This window comes from Anoplophora glabripennis, unplaced genomic scaffold (genome assembly GCF_000390285.2).
Source record: "Anoplophora glabripennis isolate ALB-LARVAE unplaced genomic scaffold, Agla_2.0 scaffold24, whole genome shotgun sequence".
In the NCBI taxonomy this organism is placed as follows: domain Eukaryota; kingdom Metazoa; phylum Arthropoda; class Insecta; order Coleoptera; family Cerambycidae; genus Anoplophora; species Anoplophora glabripennis.
Window position 1 is genome coordinate 903919 of NW_019416404.1, and position 26199 is coordinate 930117.

Sequence of the window (26199 nt, forward strand, 5' to 3'; positions counted from 1 at the left end):
CTATATTTTTTTACCAAAATTAAATATTGGAAAGTGTATACTAAATTTTTACAAAAAAGTTCCACGTTAAGTTTTCTAGGTACATTTAAGAAATTTTTAAATTTAAGAAGATATTACTATTTCACAATTGTTTTGTCAATATCTCCCTGGTAAATATTTAACAAAGTATGATTATTTCGAAAATTATACAGTGGCGCTACTATTAAATTTGCACCAAACATGGAACATCATATTTATGACTTAAAAAAAAACAATAGCTTGTCTGATTCACTGGCTTTTTACAAGTTACTTTTAAATACTAAATAAAGGCAGTCTTTATACGTAATAATATACAATAAGATTTTTGAGTAAGAAAAATTACATTATTTCACTGTTAAAAATAAAAAATACATCGTTGAAATATTTGATTTATATTTTGGGTATTTTGCCATGTGTGAAAAAAAATTAAAAATTAGTGTAATAAAACCCTTTCACCAAAGCAGGATCAGTCAAGGGTAATTTTTTTTTAAACTAATTTTGCCTGATCAGAAAAACAGACAAATAAATACAAAAAATACCTCGCTACGGATTTTTAAAACATTTTTAAGTATGTGATATAAAGTGATGTGCTTTTTGTATTTCTCTGCCTTTTTCAGTGAATGAATAGTTTCATAAAAATAACCCTCGACTGATCCTTATTTTGGCGCAAGGGGGGTCCTTTATTTCACTAATTTTAAAATTTTTTCACAGGTGGCATAATTTTATATACAGGGAACCATATATAGGAAACACTGAAAACCTTACATGCAAAAAGTACTACAAAATTTAATGAAATTGAAAAAAATTGATTTTTTAATTTTATTAAAAAAGTAAAAAATGTTGCAACTTCTTTTTTTAGTCTGGCCAAAAAAAAATCTTGAATCATTCGGTTGCAGTTTTTTTTGTTTTTTACACTAGCTAACTTTGCTAGTTTATAATTTTAGCCATAATATTTGACAAAATTACTTTTTTTATGTATGCCATATCGGAATTTGATGAAAAAGATTAATCGTCCATTTTGACCACTAAAGCTTTTATGTACATTTAAAAATTACCAAGAACCCTGTTTTAGAAATAAGTAAATATGATTCTGTAAGGAAAAATATCGTGTACAGGTGATGGAGATAAACGACAGTGATAGTAACCTATCACCTTGTAAATGAGGACCTATTACAATCATTATTAGAATCAGGGCGTTCCTGGGGTACTTCCCGCCTTGGTGCATAGAAAAATTGGCCGCAATTACCCCATATATATCTATCATATCATTATGACAGTATTAATATTAGGATTTAAGGATATACTATGATGGAGGTGTGTTATTAGAAATACAGATAGATTTATTTTTGCACTAACAAACTTTAATATTCTATTGCAAAATATAATACCTAATTTAAAAAGGTCATAAGAAAAATAATCAAAAATTCGAAAACTAAGATGGTAACTCTTTGGAAAACAGAACAGGGAACAGAAACTTATTATTGCGACTAGTACATACGAGAGGTATTCACAAAAACTCGTGCAACAATAGTATACCTACGTGTACATCAAAAAATGAACTCACAAATTCATCTACAATCGAATTGAGATCAAGTTCCTCAGACAATTCACGTTCTGTTGACAACATAGCAAGGGAGGTAGTTCTCTCTTGGGTAATACTAGATCTTAAAAAATTTTTATAATAAATTAAGTTTGGAGAAACTCCACTCCCCAGATGCAACTGATATACTTTACAGTTGGTATATTCTTGTATATTAGACAAAGTCCAAATGTTTCATTACGTTTATTTAATAAGTCGAATCTTTCTGCCACTGATGTTTTGGCAGTTGTTGTTGAATATTATGAGAAATATACAGTTACAAAAATTAAAACTCATAGGACCGATCTAAGTATGTTTACATTATCTTTCCGTTTATTTATTAAGACTGGTCTGCTTGATCCATGCTTTTCTAAAAGAGGTATATTGATAACTGTAGAAATATATGTATCAAAATGAATGTCGTTGAACTGGAAATTCAGCAACAATGCCACTTTCATTTGCCAAAGTTTTAGCATCTTTCACTAACCAATTGTATACCTCATCAGATCCTTTTGCTCACTTTTACTTTATAAAACATCTATGCTTCGACATTTGTTTTATTAAAAATGTGTATTTAATACTAGACAGGGGGGTGTGTGGGTATACACCTTGCAAGTGACCCATTATGTCCAGAGCGCCAGTTTGACGCCCAGGGTTCCAGAAAGGGTCCACGGCAAATTGGCGCCGGCGACCAGGTGCTTACTCAGATATCTGCGAACGACTCCCACACACGAGAACTCTCCAGCGAACGCTCAACCCGACAACACGTCTTTTTCACAAATCTTGTTTTCAATAAAAATACTTTTATTTTTACCGTTGAGAGTTTTATTTTGCTGCACACCAAAAGCAACACTCAAATGAAACTTAATATACATTCTATCTTTTGCAGCCTTTGCTGCTTTTGTTTAAGTACTTTTAGTTAGGAATCTGGGGAAGGCCAGGAGAGAAAAGTTGAATTTTGGCCGCCCTGGTGCAGGAACACCACCAGAACACTGTCCAAGAATGGCCTTGACTAAAATAATCAATATATGAAAATTTAAAAAATTTGTTTTTACCGAAAAAGTTGTTTGCGTAAAATAAGACACAGACATGTTAGAAAACTTTATTTTTTAATTAATCTCATTTTAAGTTAAACTTTCAGTCAGACTGATTGTATTATAAATATATCAATATTTAATATTAACTAATGTAACTACAAGTCACTATATACAGTAAAACCTCATGGTAATTTACAGAACAATATTTATATATATATATGTATATAGAAAGACCATCTCGATATTTCAAGATAACAAAATCACAACAAAAATAAATTTAATATGTATATAAATTAAAAATACAAGTTACTTTAATAAATAAATAATGGCAAAATAATCTAAACTACGAAAAATCAAAACTCAATTTGGTTTACTCCGCAAACAAAAATTCAGTTCAAAACATTAGAAATGTCTTCAACGATACAACATAGGTCTAAATTATAAATTATAAAATTACTTGATAAAATATCCTAAAACCGGTTAAATGACTTGGATTTGAACTAGAAAATAGATTTGAGACATACAAATAATCCTTCGACAGTTTCCATTCAACAATAACAAATTAAGGCCTAATAGAATTGATTCGTTTTACATTCATTTTATGGCTGCTGCCATAAAAGATCTAAGATTTATCATCGAAAATTGGAATGTATGGACATTCGAACTTTGACACGAATTATTAGTTTGCTTGTAATAATCATTATAAAATCATCACCCCGACATAAATAACAAAATATAATTTTTCAAAATGCCAAAAAATTTATTACATCATATAGAAATTAATGCAAACTAGTAATCAATATAAAAGTTCCTATTCAGTAACGGCTTCTGACTATTTATTACCTGTCATTTACGGAGCCTGATCTAAAAGCACATTCAAAAAAGCAAACATAGAGATCAAACAATTTTTAAAGAGACAAATCTGTGCATACCTATGTATAAATTTAAAGTGACGAAACACAAACCTAAAATATCAATCTCCCAGAAACCGCCACCGTTTCATCTCGAGGCTGTTTCAAAAAGAATATGTAGCACCCGTGGAGTCAATTGTAGAAAAAGATAGATCCAAAATCCTCATTTACTAATAATTAGCAGAAGTGTTTGTATTAAAAAATATTTAAGAAAAATAAAAGTGGTCTATTGGTTTAGCACCAGTAAATTTTTTTGAACGAGTTGAAACTATAGAAACCATAAAATTTCACATTCATGTTTTGGCTGTTACAAATACAGTTAAAAATATTTTCTGCGACAGCACATAAATATAAATAAAGCATGTCAGTTTAGGACTGTTCAAAATTAACATTTAAATAAATTATCGCCTAGTGCTGAAAAGGAAATATTCTTATCATTGGATGCTTTGTAGTTTCTGAGCAAAATAATGTTAATGTTGTTGAATATAGGACAAAAAAACAATAAATAACATAAGTCCTACCTTTGACCTGATCTTAAAATGTCAATTCAGGCCTAAAAATATTCAAAAGTTCAATTAGTAAAGTAGGCCTTAAATTACCGATTAAAATTAAAATCAGTAGCAAAATCGATCTGCCTATTTTAAACTAAATTATTAACAACTACAGCATATACTTACAAATTTTCAATGAATGGAGAGGTAAATCGAAAGTCAAGAATGAAAAAATTTCCTTCGTTAAACAATAAGTTATCGAGAAAATACTAAAAAATGTATTTGTTCTACTTATTCATTGAGAAAAAAATTTTGACGCAAAAATATTTTATAAACTTCTAGCAATGATAAAGAGTAGAATTCTATTAATTAGCACAATTTGGCACATCAATTTTCGAATACTTTGCATCAAAATTAACGCAACACTTAAAATGAGACCCAATTTCAAAGGTAATTTTGACTGCTTTTCTTTAAATCATAAGTCGATTTCTTAGTAATGGAAACTTCAGAGAGAATAAGTTTTTTCTCTGAAATTAGAAATATCTTGTTGGATTCACTGGCTAAAATACTGACTACATGAATTAAATGGTAGTCTCATCTTTTCTGAACAGTTTATTTTTCATTTACGTCGTTATCTCCGTTATTAATCGAGATACCATTAAACCAGTTCCATACAAAAAATTAGACAACTTAAAAAAATGTGACGGTGGATTATACTGTTCAGAGAAACATGGAATATTGATTAAGAAAAAATTAACGTCTGATTTCAACTATCAGTGAGAAGAATCATTAGAAGTACTGGTTTACTTTGTTCTTTTTTCCTTGTGTCGCATTTTTTTTTATCATATCACGTCTAAATTTTCAAATGTTTGCAATAAACTTTAATGGATAACAACAATAATGACGAGAATCAAAAACGGAATTGTTCAGTAAAGATGCGACTAGTTTAATTTGAGTCTTCCTTATTCCTAGCAATTTCAAAGGACCTCGCAACTATCCTTATGGAAAACCGGTCCCGGTCGAATGGAAACTTTGCCGAATGATAGTCCCCAATGTGTCGATCAAAAAAAGTCCATGGGACTTAGGTCTGAAAAACTACTGTTCTGAAGTTATCGAATCCACGTGCTCGATGACCATCAAGTCAAGTTTTCTGAATGTCGCTCAAGCAGTATGTGTCGCTATCGCTGTTCTTCAGTAGGTGCTTCACCGATTTTCTGAAGAATGAGGGACGATACAGCTATTTTGATCACGGATTCACATTCAGCACACGAAAATACATCAAGAAACAGCCAGCTTGGTCACTTTATAAAATATTTGCTTTTACTCGCCCGTAAATCATTGGACTTGATGGTCATCGAGCATGTGGAATCGATAACTTCAGAAGGCTGTAGCTTCAGAACAGTAGTTATTCATACCTAGGTCCCACGGACTTTTTTGATCGACACATTGAGGACTATCATTCGGCAAAGTTTCGTACTATACGACCGGGACCGGTTTTCCATAAGGATAGTTGCGGGGTCCTTTCAGAGAAAAAAATGTATTCTCCATTGCACCTTGTATCAGTCGTCGTTTGTGAAAACAAAAGTGATTCACTTTGATACTGAAACGTGGAACCCATACCGTTTTTAAGGGAGGATTTCTAGACCCGCGGATAAAACTTTCAGGGCAGAGGGGGGAAAATTGGTAAAATTTTGCAATACAAACAGAATTTTCTTTTGTTTCAAAAACTTACAAAGTCAAATTTTGTAAAAAATAAAAAAACCACTGGTTGCATCCAGCAGGGGATTGTTAAACAAAATATTTAGCAGATATACAGGGTGTCCCAGAAAAAGATGCCAAAATTTTAACCACTTAACTCATCAAAGGCAACAACTTGTGTTGTTTTTTCAGAAACCAAGTTCATAAGATCTATTTTTAAGTTTAAATTTTTGTTAACCATCATTGGACTATTTGCATACATTGCTTAGATATTTTTTTAATTAATAGGTAGCTTGTTAGCACTATTTTAATGAGCACAAATTATCTGCCGAGTTTTCAGAAAAATTTATTAGATAAGTTATTTCTGACGAATTAAATACGTAAATATTTCTGGGCAATCTTTTTCGGAATGTTGGCAATCACTTTTTTTATTCTTTGCATCGGTTTTATAAGCAACGCTATCTACGTCAAAATAAGGGCTGACGCTTGCCCACAAATTTCAACGGTTATAAGCCTTAGATCTCAAGAATTATGCATTTAACATATTACAGTAGAATCCCGATTATCCGTGCACGGTTGATCCTTATGATTATCCACTATCCGTGCGGCGGATTCTTCGTGCGCTGCAATGTTTATGATTATCCATTATCCATGCTAGGGCGAAAAAAGCGCTAAGAAACAAAAAAAAAGATGAGTTTCTGCTTGTTTATCGCATACATATTATTTACCTACATATGTACAAATTGGTGAGTTTGGGCGTTATTTCGATTTAACCGTGTTTTCGATTATCCAGCAAAGGTTCGGTCCCGGCCGGCTCGGATAATTGAGGTTCTTACTGTATTTATTACATTTATTACTGTATTATAACAGCTTCAGCAACAAATTGCCTCTTCTTGAGGCTTAGATCAGATTCTTTATTCCGCAAATTTCATTCCAATTTTTGAATCACAAAAGTTCTCTAAGCGATGATATGTCATTCCCTAAGAACCTACGGGTTCCACCCTTCAGTTTTAAAATATAACCAATTTAAATTTCCCAGCAACCATATGCTGAGAACCGACATTTCTATCATTACCGAAGAATAAGATTAGGAGTTCGTGAAATTAAAGCTCATTTTGTGTTAATTTTGGCAAAACGAAAAATAGTTTCGAGGAAAAATCCACCCGGCTTCTTGCCGCTAGATCGAAATTAATACAGATTTACCTTTTCCTCAATAACTTACTGTTTCGTTAGAAATCACGATCTGAAACGGTTTTGTTTGAAATTTAGCAGGGCAAATCTTACGCCATATTTATCTAATTCAACTAGATATTTCAGACTAGTCGAGGAAACAAAGCACTAAAAACGGCCTTACCTCCGAAATCTGTGCAGTAAGATGGATCGTGATGAGTTTTTTTGCATTCAATTCGTTAGAGCATCCAGAAAGTTTGTGACCCTATGTGATCAATGAGAAATGAAAATTGCATCGGTGCATAAGAAAAATGCATTTTTAAAATTGCATCTCGAAAAATTAAAACATGAAAAATTTATAACTCGGAAAATATTGACGGAAATGAGTTCAATTTTGCTACTCGGGGGTTTTTGGGGTCGCTGAACACGAATATCACGACGGCAACGGTCTCCGAGGTACCTAGTGCCCAGGGTGGCTAGTTTCCACTTCGTCTCCTGGAGTTTTGTGGAAACTCGTTATCTCGGGGTTTTTGGGGTCGCTCAACACAAATATCACAACGGTAATCGTCTCCGAGGTACCAATGTCATCTTTGTAAGCTTTATCCAATATCCATATATAAATTATCGGAAACATTTTTTTTTTAAATTTGGTGCTTTTAATACAGTTGGTAGCATTGATGAAATTTTAGGTAAGGACTGCGATCGCTAGCCGCTGCTTCCACGTTTTACTCTTACATATATACTCTTAACATACTAGTATATACAGATACGCTCCAAGTTATAGCGCACACGTGTTTTTTCTTGAAAATAGTATAAGTGCAAAACTGGCTATATGGTTTGAGTCCGACAGACTGGGGATGGGAACTAAAAGAACAAACCTTAGTTCCCATAAAAATGACTCAGTTACCTGGTCCAGCAAGTATCATGAATATGATTTTCTGTGGGTGCAAAATAGATTGTGGAACTTCTTGTGGATGTAGGAAGCACGGATTGAACTGCTGCATTGCGTGCAAAGATTGTGCAGGCATTAATTGCACGAATAATGAAAAATATTCTGCAAACGACATATTTTCTTCGGAACTGGAAACCCTAGATGATGAAGAAGATAATAATGAAAATTAAAAATTTAAATAAGAAAATTTAAAATTGTAAAGACATCTAAGTATAATATTTTTTTGAAAACATGTATTTTTTGTAATGAATAAATGTATTTTTATAATAAAAAATAATTAAGAAAATAATTGTCACAGAATCCAGCCATCCTGGGTACTAGGTACCTCGTGGACCGTTACCGTCGTGATATTAGTGTTGAGCGACCCCAAAAATCCCGAGGAAATGAGTTTCGGCTAAGTTTATAATGAATTTCCACAAAATTCCAGGATATTCGTGTTCAACGACCTCAAAAACCCCCGAGTAGCAAAATTGAACTCATTTCCGTCAATATCCCCCGAGTTGTAAATTTTTCATATTTTAACTCTTCGAGATGCAATTTTAAAAATGCATATTTCTTATGCACCAATGCAATTTTCATTTCTCATTGATCACACAGGGTCACAAACTTTCTGGACGCTCTAACGAATCGAAAGCAAAAAACCGCGTCACGATCCATCTTACTGCACAGATTTCGGAGGTTCAGTGCTTCATTTCCTCGAATACACTTGTTTTATCGATCGTTACAATAATCGTAACTAGGCGTACACCGACACTAAAAATAAGAATACAAGAAATATTCATCGAGAAGATAACTATCACAATATTTGACTAAGAAATCGGTGTTCCACGACTGTAGCAGGAAAAAAGTAATTAAGTTGTAAAACTAAACACATTACTACTGCTCGTACTTAACATCACTAAATTAACATATATTTTACATGATATTTCATCAAACCGTCATAAATAACCGATTATCGTTCCTGATTTATCTTACTGCAGTCATTCCTTAATACGCTGGTTGTAAAAAGCACTTTATTGACATAATTCGATTACATTTCCTAGAACCAATCTAACCAACTTTTATTTTGTTTTTTTTTTCGTAACAAAAAAAAATAGTAAACAATAAACATGGTACTTAATCTGTATATGGCGACATTATTTCTGCAATAAGTACTGTATTAAAAAAAATATGATAAAAATCATACGTTGTCTATAAAACACCCGGAGATTCTCGAATTTTAAAAATTGCAAATTTATATAAAATTGTATAAAAACAAGACTAAAAACCACAGAGGTAAAATTAGAGAAAAAAAAAACGGCAGGCGTAATTAATGCCAAACGAGAAAAAATAAAGACTTTTTACATAATAATTACATGATTTTAAACCTATATTACACATTTCAAACAGTACGGTAACTGTTCAGATCACTGGATAAACTCGTTCAAAACTGTACGGTACACTATCATTTCTCCGGATCGGGTAGCGGAGATGTGTATTCTAACTGATAGGTCTTCTTCTGCGTGATCTCCTCGATATTCTGACTGGGGCATTCGGTGCCCAGGTGGCCGGTCGCGCCACAATTGTAGCAACCGGGAGGAGTCCGTGGCTGGTAGTGGCTGGAAATTATAAGGGACATATAAGGATAAGTGTAGGTGGGGAAGGAGTTGTCAGTCGGGTAATTGGGGTAGGGGGGAGTGAAAGTAGGTCTGAAAGCCTGGGTGTAATGGAACATTGACCTGTTCGGGGGAAGGGCCGTGAACTGGGGAAAACTGTAAGGCACCGAGCTGTTGCTGAACGTTGGTGGGGGCGGCGGCGTGGTGTTGTGGAGGGGTGGCCCCGAGCTCACTCCGAACTGCGGCATTCCGTTCACCCTGGACTTGTCGCCCCTGCCCGGCCCGTGCGGCGTGGAAGCCGGCGTGCTAAGGGGTGTGCTGGGGGGCGTCCCGTTCGGGCTGCTATTGCTGGACGAGTTGGATTGGTGAAGGGAGTTCTCGCCTTCCAGGTTTAGGGCTTGCATTTGTTCAACGAGGAAGGGTTTAACGTTCCCTAGAAAATGGGGAAATCTAATGCCGTTCGACTTCACTTCGTTCAGCGGAGGAGCCTGTTGGGGCCACATTAGATGCTTCTCTTCCACTATTGAGCTTAACTGCAAAGTGAGAGGGATTAAAACACATTCAAATCTAGTATTTCCACAAAGGACTTTGACCGAGCATTATTAATGCGAATTATCATTCTATCGTACAGTGTTACCCACTCAAGATGGAAACTTCCCAATAAAAAGCTATTTCTCACGACATTTGCATAGTTTTTTGGAGATAAATTTGAACGATAAAACCTGACTGTTTCTACAAGTGCACATGCACAAACAATTAAACGAGGTTACAAGCACTTTTGTTCCACAGGATCCCATTCTGCACCATCTTGGGATGTGTCAATGCCCTGTCTTTGTAAACCGAAATGATGGTATGAAGATGGTATGAAATGACTTGGGTTACAGATCCAGATCCAACAGTGACGGTTATACAATGTTATTTAAAAAGATTCATTAACTCGATAAAAAAAAAAACAATGTACAATTATAAAGACGAGGGCTCTATACAGATCCTCTGTCACTCCATTTGTTGAATGATGAAAAGACACAAATACGAGGAAGCAAAGCTGGTGCTTGCTTTCGCTCATAGCATAGGCTTATTTTAAACTCTTACTGGCAGCGTGCACAATGGTTCACAAGATCTGAGTATTGGGGGTTGCTGCACTATTTTCACAACAACAGCACTGGAATCTACATCCTCAAAAAAGAGTTTGTTTCCAGTTTAATAAAAAAATATTAATATTATTGACAAAATTAATATTATATCAATTATTCTTAAATCAACCAAGCATTCCAATAATTATTAAATTATGCCCTTCATAACTTATACCCAAATATTTCCTAAAACATCTCTTAATTGTCGAAAGTAATATTAATATAATAGTTCGTTTACTTAACGTAGAAATTAGAAAATTAGAAATTAAAAGAGTCAACTTTAGAGGTTGGATTGGAAACATTTTAACAATCATTATTTAAATTGAATTATTAATATTAATTTTGGCATTAGCAAAATAATATCGACTAGACTTTCTGCAAACTCTTTCTACATAATTCTGAGTTCAATAACAGCGAAGTCCGAGTTTAAATTTAAAAAATGGCTAATAAATTTTGTAAATTTGACAGAGAAAAAAATAATAATAAGTGGGCTTTGATAATAATTAAATATTAATTCAAACGTTTTATAAGCTGCTATTTTCAAGAAAAAAAAAAAGTAATAAATCGAAACAAATCAGGACAGAAATACTTTTTTTTAAGGATATTTCCATCTTAAATGGATCACAGAGCAGTATAAAAAATTGTGCCACATTTTTAAAATTAATTTTCTTAAAATTTCTAAAACAGCTTTTCCTACATTTATGGAAAAAAACATATTCGTCTATTACAAGGAAATGCGTTCGTAGATTAGTATCTACAGTAGAACCTCATTCAACAAACCATCTATTTTTCAATACACCGAATTATCCGAGATTTTTCATGTTTTCTATTATATTGTCAGGCTCGGCCTTTGAGGAAAATACTTCATTTTAACGATTCTAAAGTGGAATTGAGAAACTGACAAAAAATGGCAATAAATAGGCATTCTTTGTAAAGATCCTGCGTCAATTCTAGACTAAATGTTTAAATGGCACTTGACTAGATGGTGCTATCACCTATAACCCTTGTTTAAACCGATTCTAATAAAATGCCAGTCATTCGTGAAATATACTTTTAAATATTTGGCAGTCTTAAAAAATTGTAGCAACAAATTTGTATTTTAAAAGACTACTAAAATATGAAAAACAAGAAATTTCGAAATGGAAATTCAGAATAACTATTTGTACAAAATATGCTTCATGATCAAGTATATTTATGTTTCAAAAATATTTTCATTTAGTGCCAAATTGAGATCTTTTTTACAAAGGTAACCACACTAATTAATTATTTAAAAAACTAATTCTAACTTTAAATTCATAATTCCCTCATTAAATTCAGAATTTCAACTGAGAAATTCATGTTATTTTGGTTTTCTAATTACCACGGAAAAAAGAAAATTGTTACTTTCTTTTTTTAACACTATCATAATGGTGAAATAGAATTCAATAATCTTATGGTCTCAACAGCCTTAATAAATAATTACAAGCCATGTGACCGCCAAGCACGACAGGTACTGGTAAAGAAAAATCCCTAAATCTTGGCATCACCAATATTAATGATTCGTTTACAATGAACAATGACAAACCGTTATGTCTACGCTCAAGATAATGCTGATTGGTTGAATAAAATCTCGTGAAAAATCACACCAATCACAGCTGGTGACACAGAATATTATGTTTTAATTAATCTTGATCCTACTGTATTAATAATTTTTAACAACACGAAGGAAATAAAATTACTGTTCCAAAGAAAATTACTGATCACTTGGCTTATAATCATTTATGAAGACTCTGTATATGTACAGGACATTGCTAAAATATGGTAGAGTAGTTTCAAAATCTCATAAGCCGCGAAATGCGCGAAAGGCATGGCGTATCCACATAATTCTTCTAAAAAGCACTTTGTGGAAAACATTGACTCAGAATTAGACCACGTGCCTCATTACAACCAGAAATGAACTAAGGCGCTCGGGCCTCAATAAAGTCAACTGGCGGACGTTCGTTATAACGAGCGTTCAAATAAAAACATGGTCAAGTTGGTTCTGAAAATTTGGACGTAGGGACTTAAACGTCATCTGTCAAAACGCTATATCGCCGCTATCAATTTGAATATTTTCGTTTTAAAAAGCGTTTAAAATGGTGTTTTCTCAAGAACAAAAAGTGTTTATCATAGAGTCCTACTTTAGAAATGGACGCAAGATTGATGGAATATGGAAGTATTCTACTGAGGAATGTTTCATAGAATTTCAAAATCAATTTCCCGGCGTTGTTGAGTACAAAATTTTTCAAAGTGCAGTTCAGCATTGTGTTAATGTTTTTCGTGAAACGGGCAGTGTAACAAGAAAAGAAGGAAGCGGCCGACCTAAAAAGCGGACTGAAGAATTAAAAGAAAATGTCCAACAAATAATGGAAAATGCGCCAAGAACTTCTGTACGTGTTTTATTACAAATTACAAACTTTTACTTTCAACAAGATGGCGCAAGGGCACATACGGCAGGCGAGACAATGAATATGTTGAGGGAAGTTTTCCAAAATCGACTAATAAGTCTCAATGCTGAACATGAATTTCCACCGAGGTCATGTGATATTACGCCGTGAGATTTCTTTTTGTGGCCTTACCTTAAAAACACTATTTTTGAACTGTCTTTTCCTGATTTAAACCATCTGCAGGCTCGACTTATAGACAAGATTCGTGAAATTAACAATACCCCGAGCATCTTAGAAAATGTCTTTAATTCTTTGAGGAACAGGTGTGAAAAGTGCTTGGAACAAGGAGGGGGACACTTTCCGCAGCTCCTTTAATTGTTTGTTATTGTTATCACGATTATTCTTTAAAATAAAGTTATATAGTCATTAACGTTATTGAAACTGACAGCAGCTATACAGCTCGTTGAGAAATGAGGTTAAGTTGGTCGCTATAAGTTACTCCCTACGTCCAATGTGTCAGAGCCAACTTCGACCACGTTTTTATTTGAACGCTTGTTATATATTTTTATTGTTTAAATTAAAATAATAAAGAATAGGGCATTTTATTATGATATTTGTAATCGGATAAGGCTTGTTTACGCTACGAGAGCTCGAGATAGACTGAGAATAATGGATGTAATGTTTTTAGGACGTAGAATAATTTAGGCGACAGTCGGAATTATGTTTCTGCGCATATGAAGGTCAAAGCTCATAAGATTTTGAAACAACTCTACTACACTGAAATAAATAAATTTTAAGAAGTTTAGAAAAAAAGCATACCTTGTTTAAGGCATATTAAATTTTAGGAGCTAATGGGGAAAAAACATATCTGGGAAAGAAAATGTACCTGTTTTTTTTTGCTGTATTTATATTTTAGACATACTCTTTAGTGTATCATTTTTTTTATTTTTAAAAGTCAAAATACCTAAGTTATTTTTAATACCGTTGTAGTTTTTGTATATTAAAATTAAAATTAAAAAAAAATAAATGTTTAATTAGTAAAATTAACTAGCTCTTTCATTTATCAGCAACCGATTGACCCTTGAGTATTAAATACAAGAAGTCCTACTGTAGCTACCTTCACTAAAACTTCCTACGAACTGAAAAACATACCTCACCCGACTCGCAAGCCAAATACTTCTAAACTAAATACCTTTGCTAAGTCGTCCTCGGCCAACTTTAAGTCGGGGTTACTATACACAGGCAGATTAGTTTGAGAGAGCTGATCTAGTGATGGCTGCGGATGCACAGAGACTGGCATTATATCCAGAGGTGGCGGTGGGCCGTTCATCGGAACGTTAGGTGGTGGCCCTGCCAGCGGCGGCTGCAACACCTGCGGAGGTGGCGGCGGTCTTATACTCATCTGGGATCTGTGCGGCGAGGTACTTCTGCTCTGATTAGGTGAAGTTGCTTGACTAACTAACGGTGATATGGAAGGAGGTGGGAAAGGTGGCACCTGCAAATTAGTAAGTCGCAACTAGTAGAATTAAATTATTTTTATACAAAAATAGCTATACAGCCTGATTCAGTGAAGAATTCCCCCAGGAGGATTGCGGAAACGTAAAAGATATAAGTTAATTAAACTGAGCATATAAGTTAAGGAAAATGGAGGAAAATCGACGTAATTTCAGTGCTATAAATTTTAAATGCCATTAAAGTTACAGAAAAAATGTAAAATTCTACAATAATTATATTGCCATTTCTAAAACCGGTAATAAGGAAAACGGTTACAATTCTCACCTAAGTTCGGTCTATACATGTATTTCATTATGATGAAAAAAGTGTCTAGTCCATTTTTTTTTATCGTTGTGCATTAGTCAGGTATCACAAAAGGGCCCATCCATGGTACGGTTTATTGAAGGTGATGAGCAATATATATATCTAAAATCAACTTGTCGACTGTATGTAATCGTTTCTGGCAACAATTTATTACATTTGTCAGCAATTAGTTGCACAATATAAATAGAAAATATATGATTGAAAGAGCAATATAATGTGTATAGCGATTGCAATAATTCAATAAATAAAAGACGGCAATGATGCAATATATTGCAGTCCGTTAAACCGCGCCGTAGATGGAGCATTTTACATAGTTACTGTTATTCAATAAGTCTTAAACAGTTCAGCTATTAACTGTTTAAAATATTTTGTGTTTGTAGAAAATACTCTTTTGTACGAATAGCACTTTTAAATAACAAAACAGCTGTGCAACGCCACACGTTTTTGAATGACCCCTTCAAATTTCTTATACAAGATGTTTACAGATTAATTGGACAAACTTAAAATTTTAATTCAAGTAGTCAAAATAAGAAAAAAAAGTCCGATGAAGGAATGTAGAGCTTCATTTAGAGATACAAAGAACCCCGCACAAAACATGGAAATTGAATACCAGTCAATTTTTATGAAACTTCGTATTTTGATAGTCCTCGTGATGCTGATTAAATGTCTCAATGGGCACGAAGCCCTACAACCCTTTCCAACACCACAAAATCACCCCCAAAGATCAGGATAATGAACTTGACAGATTACAGGTCAATTGGCTTACCGTAATATTTCACTATTGTAGTCGAATCTACAGACACCTATGCCATAACTTGGCTTAAGACTATCAATGGGTACCGAGCCCTGCAACCCCCACCAACACCCCAAAGCCACCCCCAAATGTCAGCAGGATGCACTTAACAGATTATCGGTCAATGAATCTACTGAAATATTTTACTGCTGCAGTCGAACCTACAGCCAGGGATTCACATCCCACAAACAGCAAAAAATCTTATGTCAGGTTTTGATACTTCTTGTGGGTTATTAAATATATAATATATTATTAAAAGGCTGTATTAAACAATAAGATGGGTGTAAGATGGAATTCAAGATTGAACGGTTTCATAAGCCGTAAGCAGGGATAAGTCATGTCAGGCTTCGATAAGAACTGGGGTTGGTCCGACCCCAACCGTGGGATTTGGGTTGGTGGTGGGTGGTTCAATTGTCGGGGGTCGACGTTGGAGAATATAGAGTAATGATTGTTTAGGTGGCTGTGAGATGGAATTCACAATTAAGTAGTTACTCAACCAGTAAGTAGGGAAAAGTCACATGACAGGCTTTGGTAGTTAGTGGGGAGGGAGAGGGATGGAGGATTAAGTGTTTTGGAGATAGTAGTCTTAAACCTAGTTACAGTTTGGGTGGCTGCATGTTCCACTACAACAGTAAAATATTTCGGTAGTTTTATTGACCGATAATCTGTCAAGTGCATCCCCCTGACCTTTGGGGGGTTGGTGGGGGTTGCAGGGCTCGGTGCCCATTGATAGTCTTAAGCCTAGTTATGGTACAGGTGTCTGTAGGTTCGACTACAGTAGTGAAATATTCCGGTCAGCCAATTGACCTGTAATCTATCAAGTTCATTACCCTGATTTTGGGGGGTTGGAAGGGGATGTAGAGCTTCGTGCCGATTGAGACTTTTGATCAGCATGACGAGGACTATCAAAATACGAAGTTTCATAAAAATTGATTGGTGTTCAATTTCCATATGTTTTGTACGGGGTTCTTTGAAAAATATTTCACGTTTTCAAAAATATCTCTTGAAGACGCTTGAGGCAGACTACTGATATGTTTAACTGAAAAATTTTTCCGAACATACATATCAACCAGTGACATACATGGGGAGTCATTAACACCAAGTATCAATGAAATTTGATGCCACTATATATTTTGAAAATTAGATCACTATTTTTAATTTCTGGTGGTTTTAAAGATTTTTTTTTCAACAATCGATTTCAATTTATAACTTGTTTTATCTTACATTATTGTTATTAGGTACTTCAGTGAATATAAAATAATTATAGAAGAGCTTGTTTTATAGAAAAAGCTTACAGAATTTTTTATTTTTTTTTACTAGAAGTGGGATTATAATTGCAAAACACTGAAAATGTCAAAATAGTCATTGATTTACACATTTTACATTTTCCTAGGCCAATGATCTTTTCCGGTTTTACATGAATTACATTTATATTTCAATTAAAATCGCATTTCTAGAAAAATCATTAGCTATTCCCTACTATCTGTAGTAATGTACAAAACACATTTAAAATATAATTACTAGTAAACAGTTTAACCAACGATTATCAGTTAAACACTTTTTTTGCTTAGTGAGACACTAATTTTTCCTGAATAGTTTATTTATATATAATGCTCGTATTACTTTGTACATGGCTTGTTTTTCAAATAAAATTAAAATAATTAAAAGTAGTGAGCAAACTTCCAAAATATCTCTTCCACCAATTGATTAATTAGGTATACAGGGTCGGAGAGTCCCCATGGTTCAAGGGCCGTTACGTGAGAGCGATAAAGAAAGTCATAGAAATCCGTGCGATAGAGAAAGATGGCTATAATGAAAGCGTCTAATAGTCACCGCCCATTTCGCCCTTCCACAAATAAGATCCACTTCTTATTTGTGGAAGGACGAAATGGGCGGTGACTATTAGACGCCTTCATTATAGCCATCTTTCTCTATCGCACGGATTTCTGTGACTTACTTTATCGCTCTCACGTAACAGCCGATGAACCATGGGGACTTTCCGACCCTGTATATGAATTTAGTGGATTTTTAACATTAATTATATGTATATTGTGAGCTTCAGTTTTACCCCTCTGCATCGAGCATCTTCAGAGATAATTATTTAAAAAATTAGCTTTTTTTATTTTCGAACAGTTTCATCTATAATTTGAAGCATTACTGGACATTCCTTGATAAGATTCTTTTTCCTTATTTTGGTTTACATAATACTTGAAGTTTTCAAACTTCTATTCTACATAATTATAGTTATTAAAAAAGAAGAAAATTGGTGTCTATAAAATTCCACTTATCTATAGTAGGATCTTATTTGATGCAAAGTAGAGCAAAAAATTGTTGGTTTTTATCAAAGGAAAATCGTGTTATCAGTTTTAGGAAGCGTAAGATGAACCATCTGAAATTTAACATGAAATACCGCTTCATATATACTGTGTTCTGGTAGTAGCTGTAGTCGCCCAGGTGCATAGAGTGTATGAAGTGGTCGGTTATACGTCAAATACTAACCTGGCGAGCTTGGACGAAAATCAGAGACCGCCTTCAAAAAACAAGTAAATAACAGTGGCGCGTACGGAGATAAAATGTAAAATTTAAAAAACAAATTGGATTTATAATCAATTACGTTTAGAATAAATAGTTTATGAGAATAAAGGGATTTTTCCCTTCATAGTGCATAAAGAAATTATTCAATTTCTAAACCCCTTAAAACCGTACTGCACTGGATCCCTTGACAGATAATGATTTATTACTTTGTATCGAATATGATCCTACTATAGTAATATATGAAAGCTCTAAGAAAATTAAAGCCATCTTTCAAAAGCCGCTGATGTCATGCAACTTATTTATGATTTAAATTTTGTATCTTTTATTGTTTATGAGATCCCTGTGGTGATCAAGCCACCCAGAATATAAACTTTTCAGTTTCACAATTAATTTTACTAAAACAAACTTGTATGATTAGATAAATGATATTTCAATTTCAATTAATAATTTGATTTCGTAATAGACATAATTTTCTGAAAATTTCATATTTTTATAATAATTATGTTACCTAATTGCTGATTTTATGGTAGTATTTATAATAAATTTATATATTTATTGTTTAATTCGGTATTTTTGCCACTGCAAAAAAATTTAAATATTTAAAATTAAAAAATCTTTTCAGTGTGGCAAAAATACACTGTGGAACAAAAAAAAAGTAAGTTTATTTATTCCAATTTTAATAGTAACCCAACATCAATTAAACTCTATTCAGAGAAAAAATATAAATACTAATTTCAAGCAATAGATAATTTGTCAACTGAACAACTGATAAATATTTTAAATTTTTAAGTAGGCTAATTGAGGTCACGAAATAGTTTTATAAAATGAAATAAACTGATAAATCTGTATCTCAATCTAAACCAGTTAATCTTTCAGGACAAAGCTCTAAATTCGATTCATTATATTACTGCTTTAATTACTAAATTATTTAATCACAGTTGTTCACTAAATTTTAAATGTAGTAGTAATAATTGCGCTTTATATATTTTAAAAGACCGCATAATCTGGCTAAAAACAGTCGTATTATTTTCTACAGAATTGTGACTGTCCGCGGTAAAATTAAAAATAATTGGTGTAATTCTTAAATAAAAAGGTCCAAGAAACAGTTTTTTAACTCCTCCGAACAAGTTGATAAAATACACATGGCGCATTTTGAAGGCGCAATGATGATATGCTGATCATAACAGTAGACGATAAGAAAATAATTTTTTGATTCACTAAAAATTCCTTAAATTTCAGTCATAGAAATTATCACAAAATAGTAACTTAGAGCTAAACTGTCATCGGAAATTATAAAACTTATACAACAAAAAAAAATTGTAATTCATTGGATCTTTGGAATATACAGGGTGTAACGTTGAGTGGGGGTCATATTTATACAGAGGCTTTTGATAAATGAAATACACAAAAATAAATAGTCTGTTTACTCATATGATTTTATAACACTTCTCTGAATTTGTTGTTTTATGTGGCCTCAGGATATGGAGTTTAGAATATAATAATGATGCAAAACATTCAAATTCATAGTTAGATGTACCAGACTCAAATGCGGAACAACTGACCCCTTTTGCTTCGTCACCATTGTCCCGCACTATCTCCCTCCACGTGCACTGTAGTTGCCAACAATCTTGTTATAAATACATAAGTATCAGTGGCGGCGTATATAAGAAGTAAAGAGCATTTTAAAAAACTAATTACATAGAACTCGACTATTTATTTGAAAAAAAAAAAATTCATATTCGTATTCAGGTAAACATGTACTATTACCCCTTAAAAACTAACACCCACATAAAGTTGCACCTTGTATTGAACATTAAAAAAAACAAGGACAATATCGCGCTATTACCTCTGGAGCACCGTATGGAAATCCCGGCCTGCTCCACATAGGAGTGATAAAGTCTATATGGGGCGGGGGTGGTAAATGTGTGAGACCGGGTGGATGCTGAAAGGTAGCGGGCGTGTCACCACATGACGTCGGAGCGACCTTTACCGGTATCGTTGGTATGTCATGGATCTGTTAAAATAAAATTTTAAACTAAGTAGTTTTCTAATTAATAAAAAAAAGACTGAATATAATAAAACTTGTTGTGGATTATATTTTAACTTAGCAACAATGGTGATTAACTGAAGGTTTAATCGATTTTTTCTAAAGATCTATGACAGAAATTTTAATAGCTTTTTTTGTGTCACAAAAACATTTACTATTTAATTAGTACAGAACAGAAAAAAAAAATCCTAACTGCATCGGCACATGTTTTATCAAGTTATTATGCCTCCGTTTGTTTGGTATTTACGTATTAGATAACAATTACGTGATAAACCTGAGATTTTATATAAATTACAAATATTTTCCTATCATAAAAATATTCAAACAACTTACGAGATTAAAAACTGATAATATATCAGGTGCTAGCAAAAATTTGATTTTTTTATCAAACAATGCATTCAATACTATACGGAAACAAAATTAATAAAAATTGTGTTTAGCTTTTTAATGAGATGGGGGGCTAACATCAAAAAAAAAAATAAATTTATGATCATTATTTGAGAATAATAATACAATTCCTTTAACAAAATTTATAAATATAATACAAATACTGTTAAAAAGTTCACCTTAACACATAAATGTTAATAATCTGCATTTTTTGTTAGCTTTCTCAAAATTGCAAATCAAGCGTGACACTAATTACTGATCAGAAAAGTTTTAATCATTTCCAATTATTAAAGTACCAACGTAATTAATACATTTTTTTTAATGAAATTTAATTAACACCTAAAATTTCTAAGAAACTTTACACAGGGAATTAAATAGGTACTTAGTAAATTTATTGCATTCTGCAAAACAGTACATTAGAATCTAACTCCGATGGACTATAACAAACAATTATTTTTTTTTAATATTCTAGATTATATGCATATATGTATGTACGTCCACATTTTTTAAATATTCATAAAATCATACGATTTGGAATTTTTTGACCCAATGTACATATATGTTCTTAATTTATAATATAAACTATAATTTCAATTGAGAGTATATGGGCAACTTTTCCAAATGCTGCAACTACCTATAATAGTCGAAGATAATATGTATAGCATATAATAATCATATACGTCACCTTGATTATTAGAAAGAAGAGATGAACTTCAATACTTTAAATAAATATAAAACTCAGGACTGTAATTCCCCTAATATTACCAACATTGTATTTTATTTCCTTACATTTTATGTTATTTTTAAAGTTGTTGAAGGTCGTGTGATATGAACTAATTGACATTGCAAAAACTGTATATTTATGCACTTGCATAAACAATCTCATGTGAATATAATATAGCTAATAAAGATCGATCTGTAATTTAGATAGATCATAGAAAGAACGTGACAAAGATAAAAGTTCAGAAATAAATTAATTTATCCGCATGGTACTCTCTTTCTTATTACCAGATAAATTTATAAATAGTATTTATGTAGCTGCAGCAAATAATTTGAGAAATTTTCTTAAAAATTTTGTTAATGTTTTACCTATTTTTGAACCTAATTTTAGAAAATGTAGTAGGCACGACTCAAGATATTATATATACAAGATTGTAAATCAATTGTCTGAAATATAGTTGTTTCACTGTAGGGAAATGGAATATGTTTAAATTAAAAAAAAAAAACAATATAAAATTCACTATCATTCCATCAGATATTTGTATGATATAATTAAAGTAAGATATATTTACCTTCTGGGTTGGATATCCAAATCCAGGCGGATACCCGAGTGCACAGTGTTTGGCAGAAACACGATTTTCCCTAAAATCAATTAAATGTGCCAATACTTTACTAAAAAATTGTTTTTGGTCAAATGTAAATGCGGGATGGTGTAAAGCCATCGTATACAATAATAAAAATTCACTATGGAGTACTTCATCTTTACCCCTCTCTTTCACTAAATAATCTTCAATATGGTCTGTCCTTAATACCTTTTTATACAACCAATTTGCTACACTATAGTTCCTAGATGATAGTAACGATATATACACCAACACTCGATGTCGAACATTTTCATCTAAAATACCCTGATTAAACGACACATCTTTAGAAAGTTTTTCTAAATCATTTGCTGTGAGAGTAGGTCCCCGCAATTCTTGATAAGTATGCTTCCCTAGTTCTTCTATGCAAGAACCTATGAAACGCAACTCAAAAGGTAAACACATATTTAGTAACTCATATAACACATCTATCCTTTTATAACCATCCAAGTCCTTAAACCAGAATAAAACCTCCTCCTTACACACCATTTCCAGACTACATTGATACTACAGTAAAAATTTCTGGAAAATAAAGCTGGTTTACTTTAAAAAAATTGTGACATAACCTATATTTACTTACATCAAATGCATTCAAAACCATAACAGAAGGCGCACACATCAATTAAAGCAGAATTTTGTATGATGAGACATTTTGAGTTAAATTACATTATATTAAACCCTAAATTGGCAATACTATTATCAAAATTATGATGCTAAATAACCCACTGACAGAAACGTTGGACAGAAGAATGCTTGATCAACAAAAAGACACTTTTTTCGATGAATTCACTCAACTTTGTTCGATTCCATTTTTTATGGTTCTTTTTTGGATTTAGTTATCCTACCACAATATTGTAAAAATTCAGACAGTCAGGGATTTTGCACACTACTTTAGGTACGAAAATACTCCTATTATTCCTATTAATCCTATTCTTCAACATAGTATGGCGGCAAAATACTGGCTATTTAAACAGTGTAGTGTTACTGTTATATTTTGTATAAGATAATATGAACTGTGATAAATATGGATAGGAAATTAATCGCTAAAAATACTAAAAGACTTCGATGGAATCATTTTGTATATATTTCAATTTTTTTTATAAAATATAATATTCTAGTATTTCAGCAGTGACCTAAATTTGATTGGTAAAGGTAGCCTACTTAACAGCCCACCTATTTTTAAAACAAAATAAGACAAAACTACATTCAGAATTTTATGCATTTTTAATAAGACAGTTTTTAGATAATAAAATCAGAAATAAAATTATTCGTGTTTTACAAGATTAATCTTATAACATGTTTATTTTTTAACTTTAACAGTTTAAAGTAACTTTATAGGAATAGTAAATTCTTATGCATTGGCTAATTTATTAAAATTATATATTTTTTAAAACTGGATAATCACAATGAACAATATTGTATACTTTCTAGAATGTACGTCCAACATCCCGAAGATCCAGTATTTTTTATGGTAATTTTGGACAACCCTGACCGGAATTGACTGAGTTTGAGTTCTGTATATTTTCACTATGTCATACGCTCATAGATGTCGCAACAATGAAACATTCTGTAATTTTGACATCTACATAGCAGATGGCCCGACAGAGAAAGTGCGTTCAAAAATTTACCTCGCAGGTGATAAGACTGGATAAGTTGTTCTCATGTTGTTTTCGAATTATAAACAGGAACGTATTATCAATTAGATATTGAAACAACCGACAGATGGATCTTTATGTTCCGAAATATAAAATCGAGAATCTTCTATCAATAGCATAATTTCTAAACTAAACCAAAGTGTATTTATTATTGTAAATATTAAATATAAAGTAAAATCCAGACAATTTGCAAATAAGTTACTTTAAATTATATCCATGTTAATGATTTCTAAGAATTACAAAACATTCAATAATCATCTATGACATGTCTATTTCTCAGGAGAACCAACTTCTGACTCTGTAGGTGCCTCTGTGGTTCCTGGTTCCTCAGTGGTGGCTACTTCTGTGGATGCTGGTTCCTCCGTTGTGGTTGGCTCAGGTTCCTCTGTGGTGGCCAGTTCTGAGGTAGTAGCAGCGGGTTCTTCAGTAGCCTCCGTCGGCGCTTGCTCAGTTGTTTCTTCTGTTGGAGCTAATAAAAACGAAGTTGGGTCAAGTGTGGAGGTATCCGCCACCGCTGTGATAATACAGAACTACATAATATTTTTGTTTCCTTACCACTCGCAGGGGCTTCTCCGCCTTCTTCAGGAACAGGACTTTCCGTGCCTTCTTCGGGCGCAGTCACTTCCGCACTCTCTTCTGGAACTTCGGCGGCTTCAACGGCCTCTTTTTCCTCTGGGGGTGCTTCCACAGTTTCCGCCTCTTCCGGTTTCATATCCACCTCCGAAGTGTTCAGCGCCCCCGTATCTACTGGGCTGGGGGCAGCGATGTCCGGCAGTGCTTTCGTCTTATCATCCTCCATCGGCGTCGTCGGTATTGGAGGAACTTCGTCCGGAACCTTCTCAACTGACTTCCTCATAGGTTCTTCTACTGCCAAGAAATTACTGTGAGTGATAAAATGACGGCTGGGTTTGCTATATGTACTTACCCTCCTTGGGTTTAGCAATGGATTCTTTCTTCTTCTCTGGAGGTTCTTTCTGCTTGGCACCTGGAGCGAAGAGTTTAAATTCATTCGGCATGTCCTCCTCGCTATAGAGCCTGTCCGAAAAGTATATTCTGCGGATGCGGACGTTGGCGTGAATTTGTACTCTAGTGGTTTCCATATAAGTAGACCCTATCAAAAACCATTCAAGGTCTATAAATTTTTGTTAATTTTTAAATTATGAAAAGTATACGCGTCGCGTTTTACATTTTGCAAAGAAATGTTCGAAAATATTAAGTCTTCTACGTTAGCTATGTAGATTAGATACATAATTGGGTAAATATAAATAATTTATTTGCAAAGTAAATTAAGGTAAAACGTTTTTGTATACAAGGTACTTAAATTGTTAGTCTTTAAGAAAAATAGAACCAGGTATCTTTTTTGCCTTCATCCTTAAAAACATTGTACAAAAAAAAAGTGCTGTTGTAAGACAACTTAAACTGAAAAATTTATTAATCGAGAGGTTCTCAGAAAAAAATTCGTTTAATAAATTAAATATTTATCGTCAAATAAACAAATATTTCTCACCATAAGCTCTCTTTGTAAAGTCAGCCAAATTGAATTGCACTTGGTTCCAACCGTCACTGAGGCCTATTGGCATGGTGGTGCAAAATGGCAGGACTTTAGTTGAAGATTGAAAATTGGACACTCGAAATCTGCGACGCATATCTTTATCATCTGTATGGGAAGAAATTATGAATGAAGGGCATCGACTACTGTTTGTAAGAGCAAGAAAAACAGTCAAATAAAAACCTCAAACTTTAGAAACTTCTGTGGACTAAACAAAATTGAAATATAAAATTCTAAACAGAATTTAATAATAGGGATAAGTTCTCTTAAATTTTCTTTTTATAATCGCAAGTACATAGTCTTCAGCTGTGCTTGAAGACTTCAATCCTCCGTATCTTTTCAGTCCAAGAAGGCTTTTACATTCTTTCTCAATCTTTCACCTGGCTACTACCAAATAATATTTCACAGCAGGTCCAAACATTGGAAATTGGGATTTAGGATACAAAGAAAATTACTTACTGAACTTGTACCTTTTACATGGACTAACTTACCTTTAAAACAATGCTGAGTTCTTAAAAATCCCTCTATGGTTTCTTCAAAAATTTGGATTGAATACTATCAAAGATGGTGTACAATTCTTAAAGCGATTGCCGAAAATAATCTAAATATTTTCTTTTCTTTTCTTACCTAATATCTGTATCTCAAATGTGAAATATCTCTTCATGTTCTTGATGACCATCACCAAAAAGGGCAGTTGCACCCCCAGAGATGCCCTGGCTTGTATGGGACAAGTGATATACGTGGTAGCTACATTAGTTCCAGCTATTTCAAGAACGAGAGATTTGACATCATCGTCTACAACCCTCCGAATATGTCCATTTTTCACCTTGTACAACCAATAAGAATGGAACAAAAAATTAATTTAGCACACATATTCCTTTATACCTTTCTTTTGCGGAGAAAAAAATCTGAACTAATAAAAATAAGTACCTACCAGGCTGTACTATGTTTTTAAAATTACAATTTTGTAAATGGACTTACATGTTTATCCCAAAGAGCTAATGGATTACTTCCGACGCTGTAGAATATCGACAGAAATCCGCTTTGGTATGAATTTGAAAACAT

The 26199-nt window shown here is 33.1% G+C and overlaps 2 protein-coding genes across 2 annotated transcripts; both read right to left on the reverse strand.

The window, feature by feature from the left end:
• Window positions 1–8529: 8529 nt before the first annotated feature.
• On the reverse strand, window positions 8530–22819 carry LOC108910826 (leucine-rich repeat extensin-like protein 5). Its single transcript, XM_018715566.1, has 5 exons — window positions 22511–22819; window positions 21862–22452; window positions 19982–20149; window positions 14182–14484; window positions 8530–9984 (listed from the first exon to the last, which is right to left on the reverse strand). The coding sequence occupies exons 2-5, from the start codon at window positions 22417–22419 to the stop codon at window positions 9301–9303; spliced, it is 1713 nt and encodes a 570-aa protein (XP_018571082.1). The 5' UTR covers window positions 22420–22452; window positions 22511–22819; the 3' UTR covers window positions 8530–9300.
• Window positions 22820–23854: 1035 nt separating this feature from the next.
• LOC108910699 (cilia- and flagella-associated protein 20-like) lies at window positions 23855–26199 on the reverse strand. Its single transcript, XM_018715402.1, has 6 exons — window positions 26116–26199; window positions 25762–25960; window positions 25093–25242; window positions 24571–24696; window positions 24141–24452; window positions 23855–24099 (listed from the first exon to the last, which is right to left on the reverse strand). The coding sequence occupies exons 1-6, from the start codon at window positions 26197–26199 to the stop codon at window positions 23855–23857; spliced, it is 1116 nt and encodes a 371-aa protein (XP_018570918.1).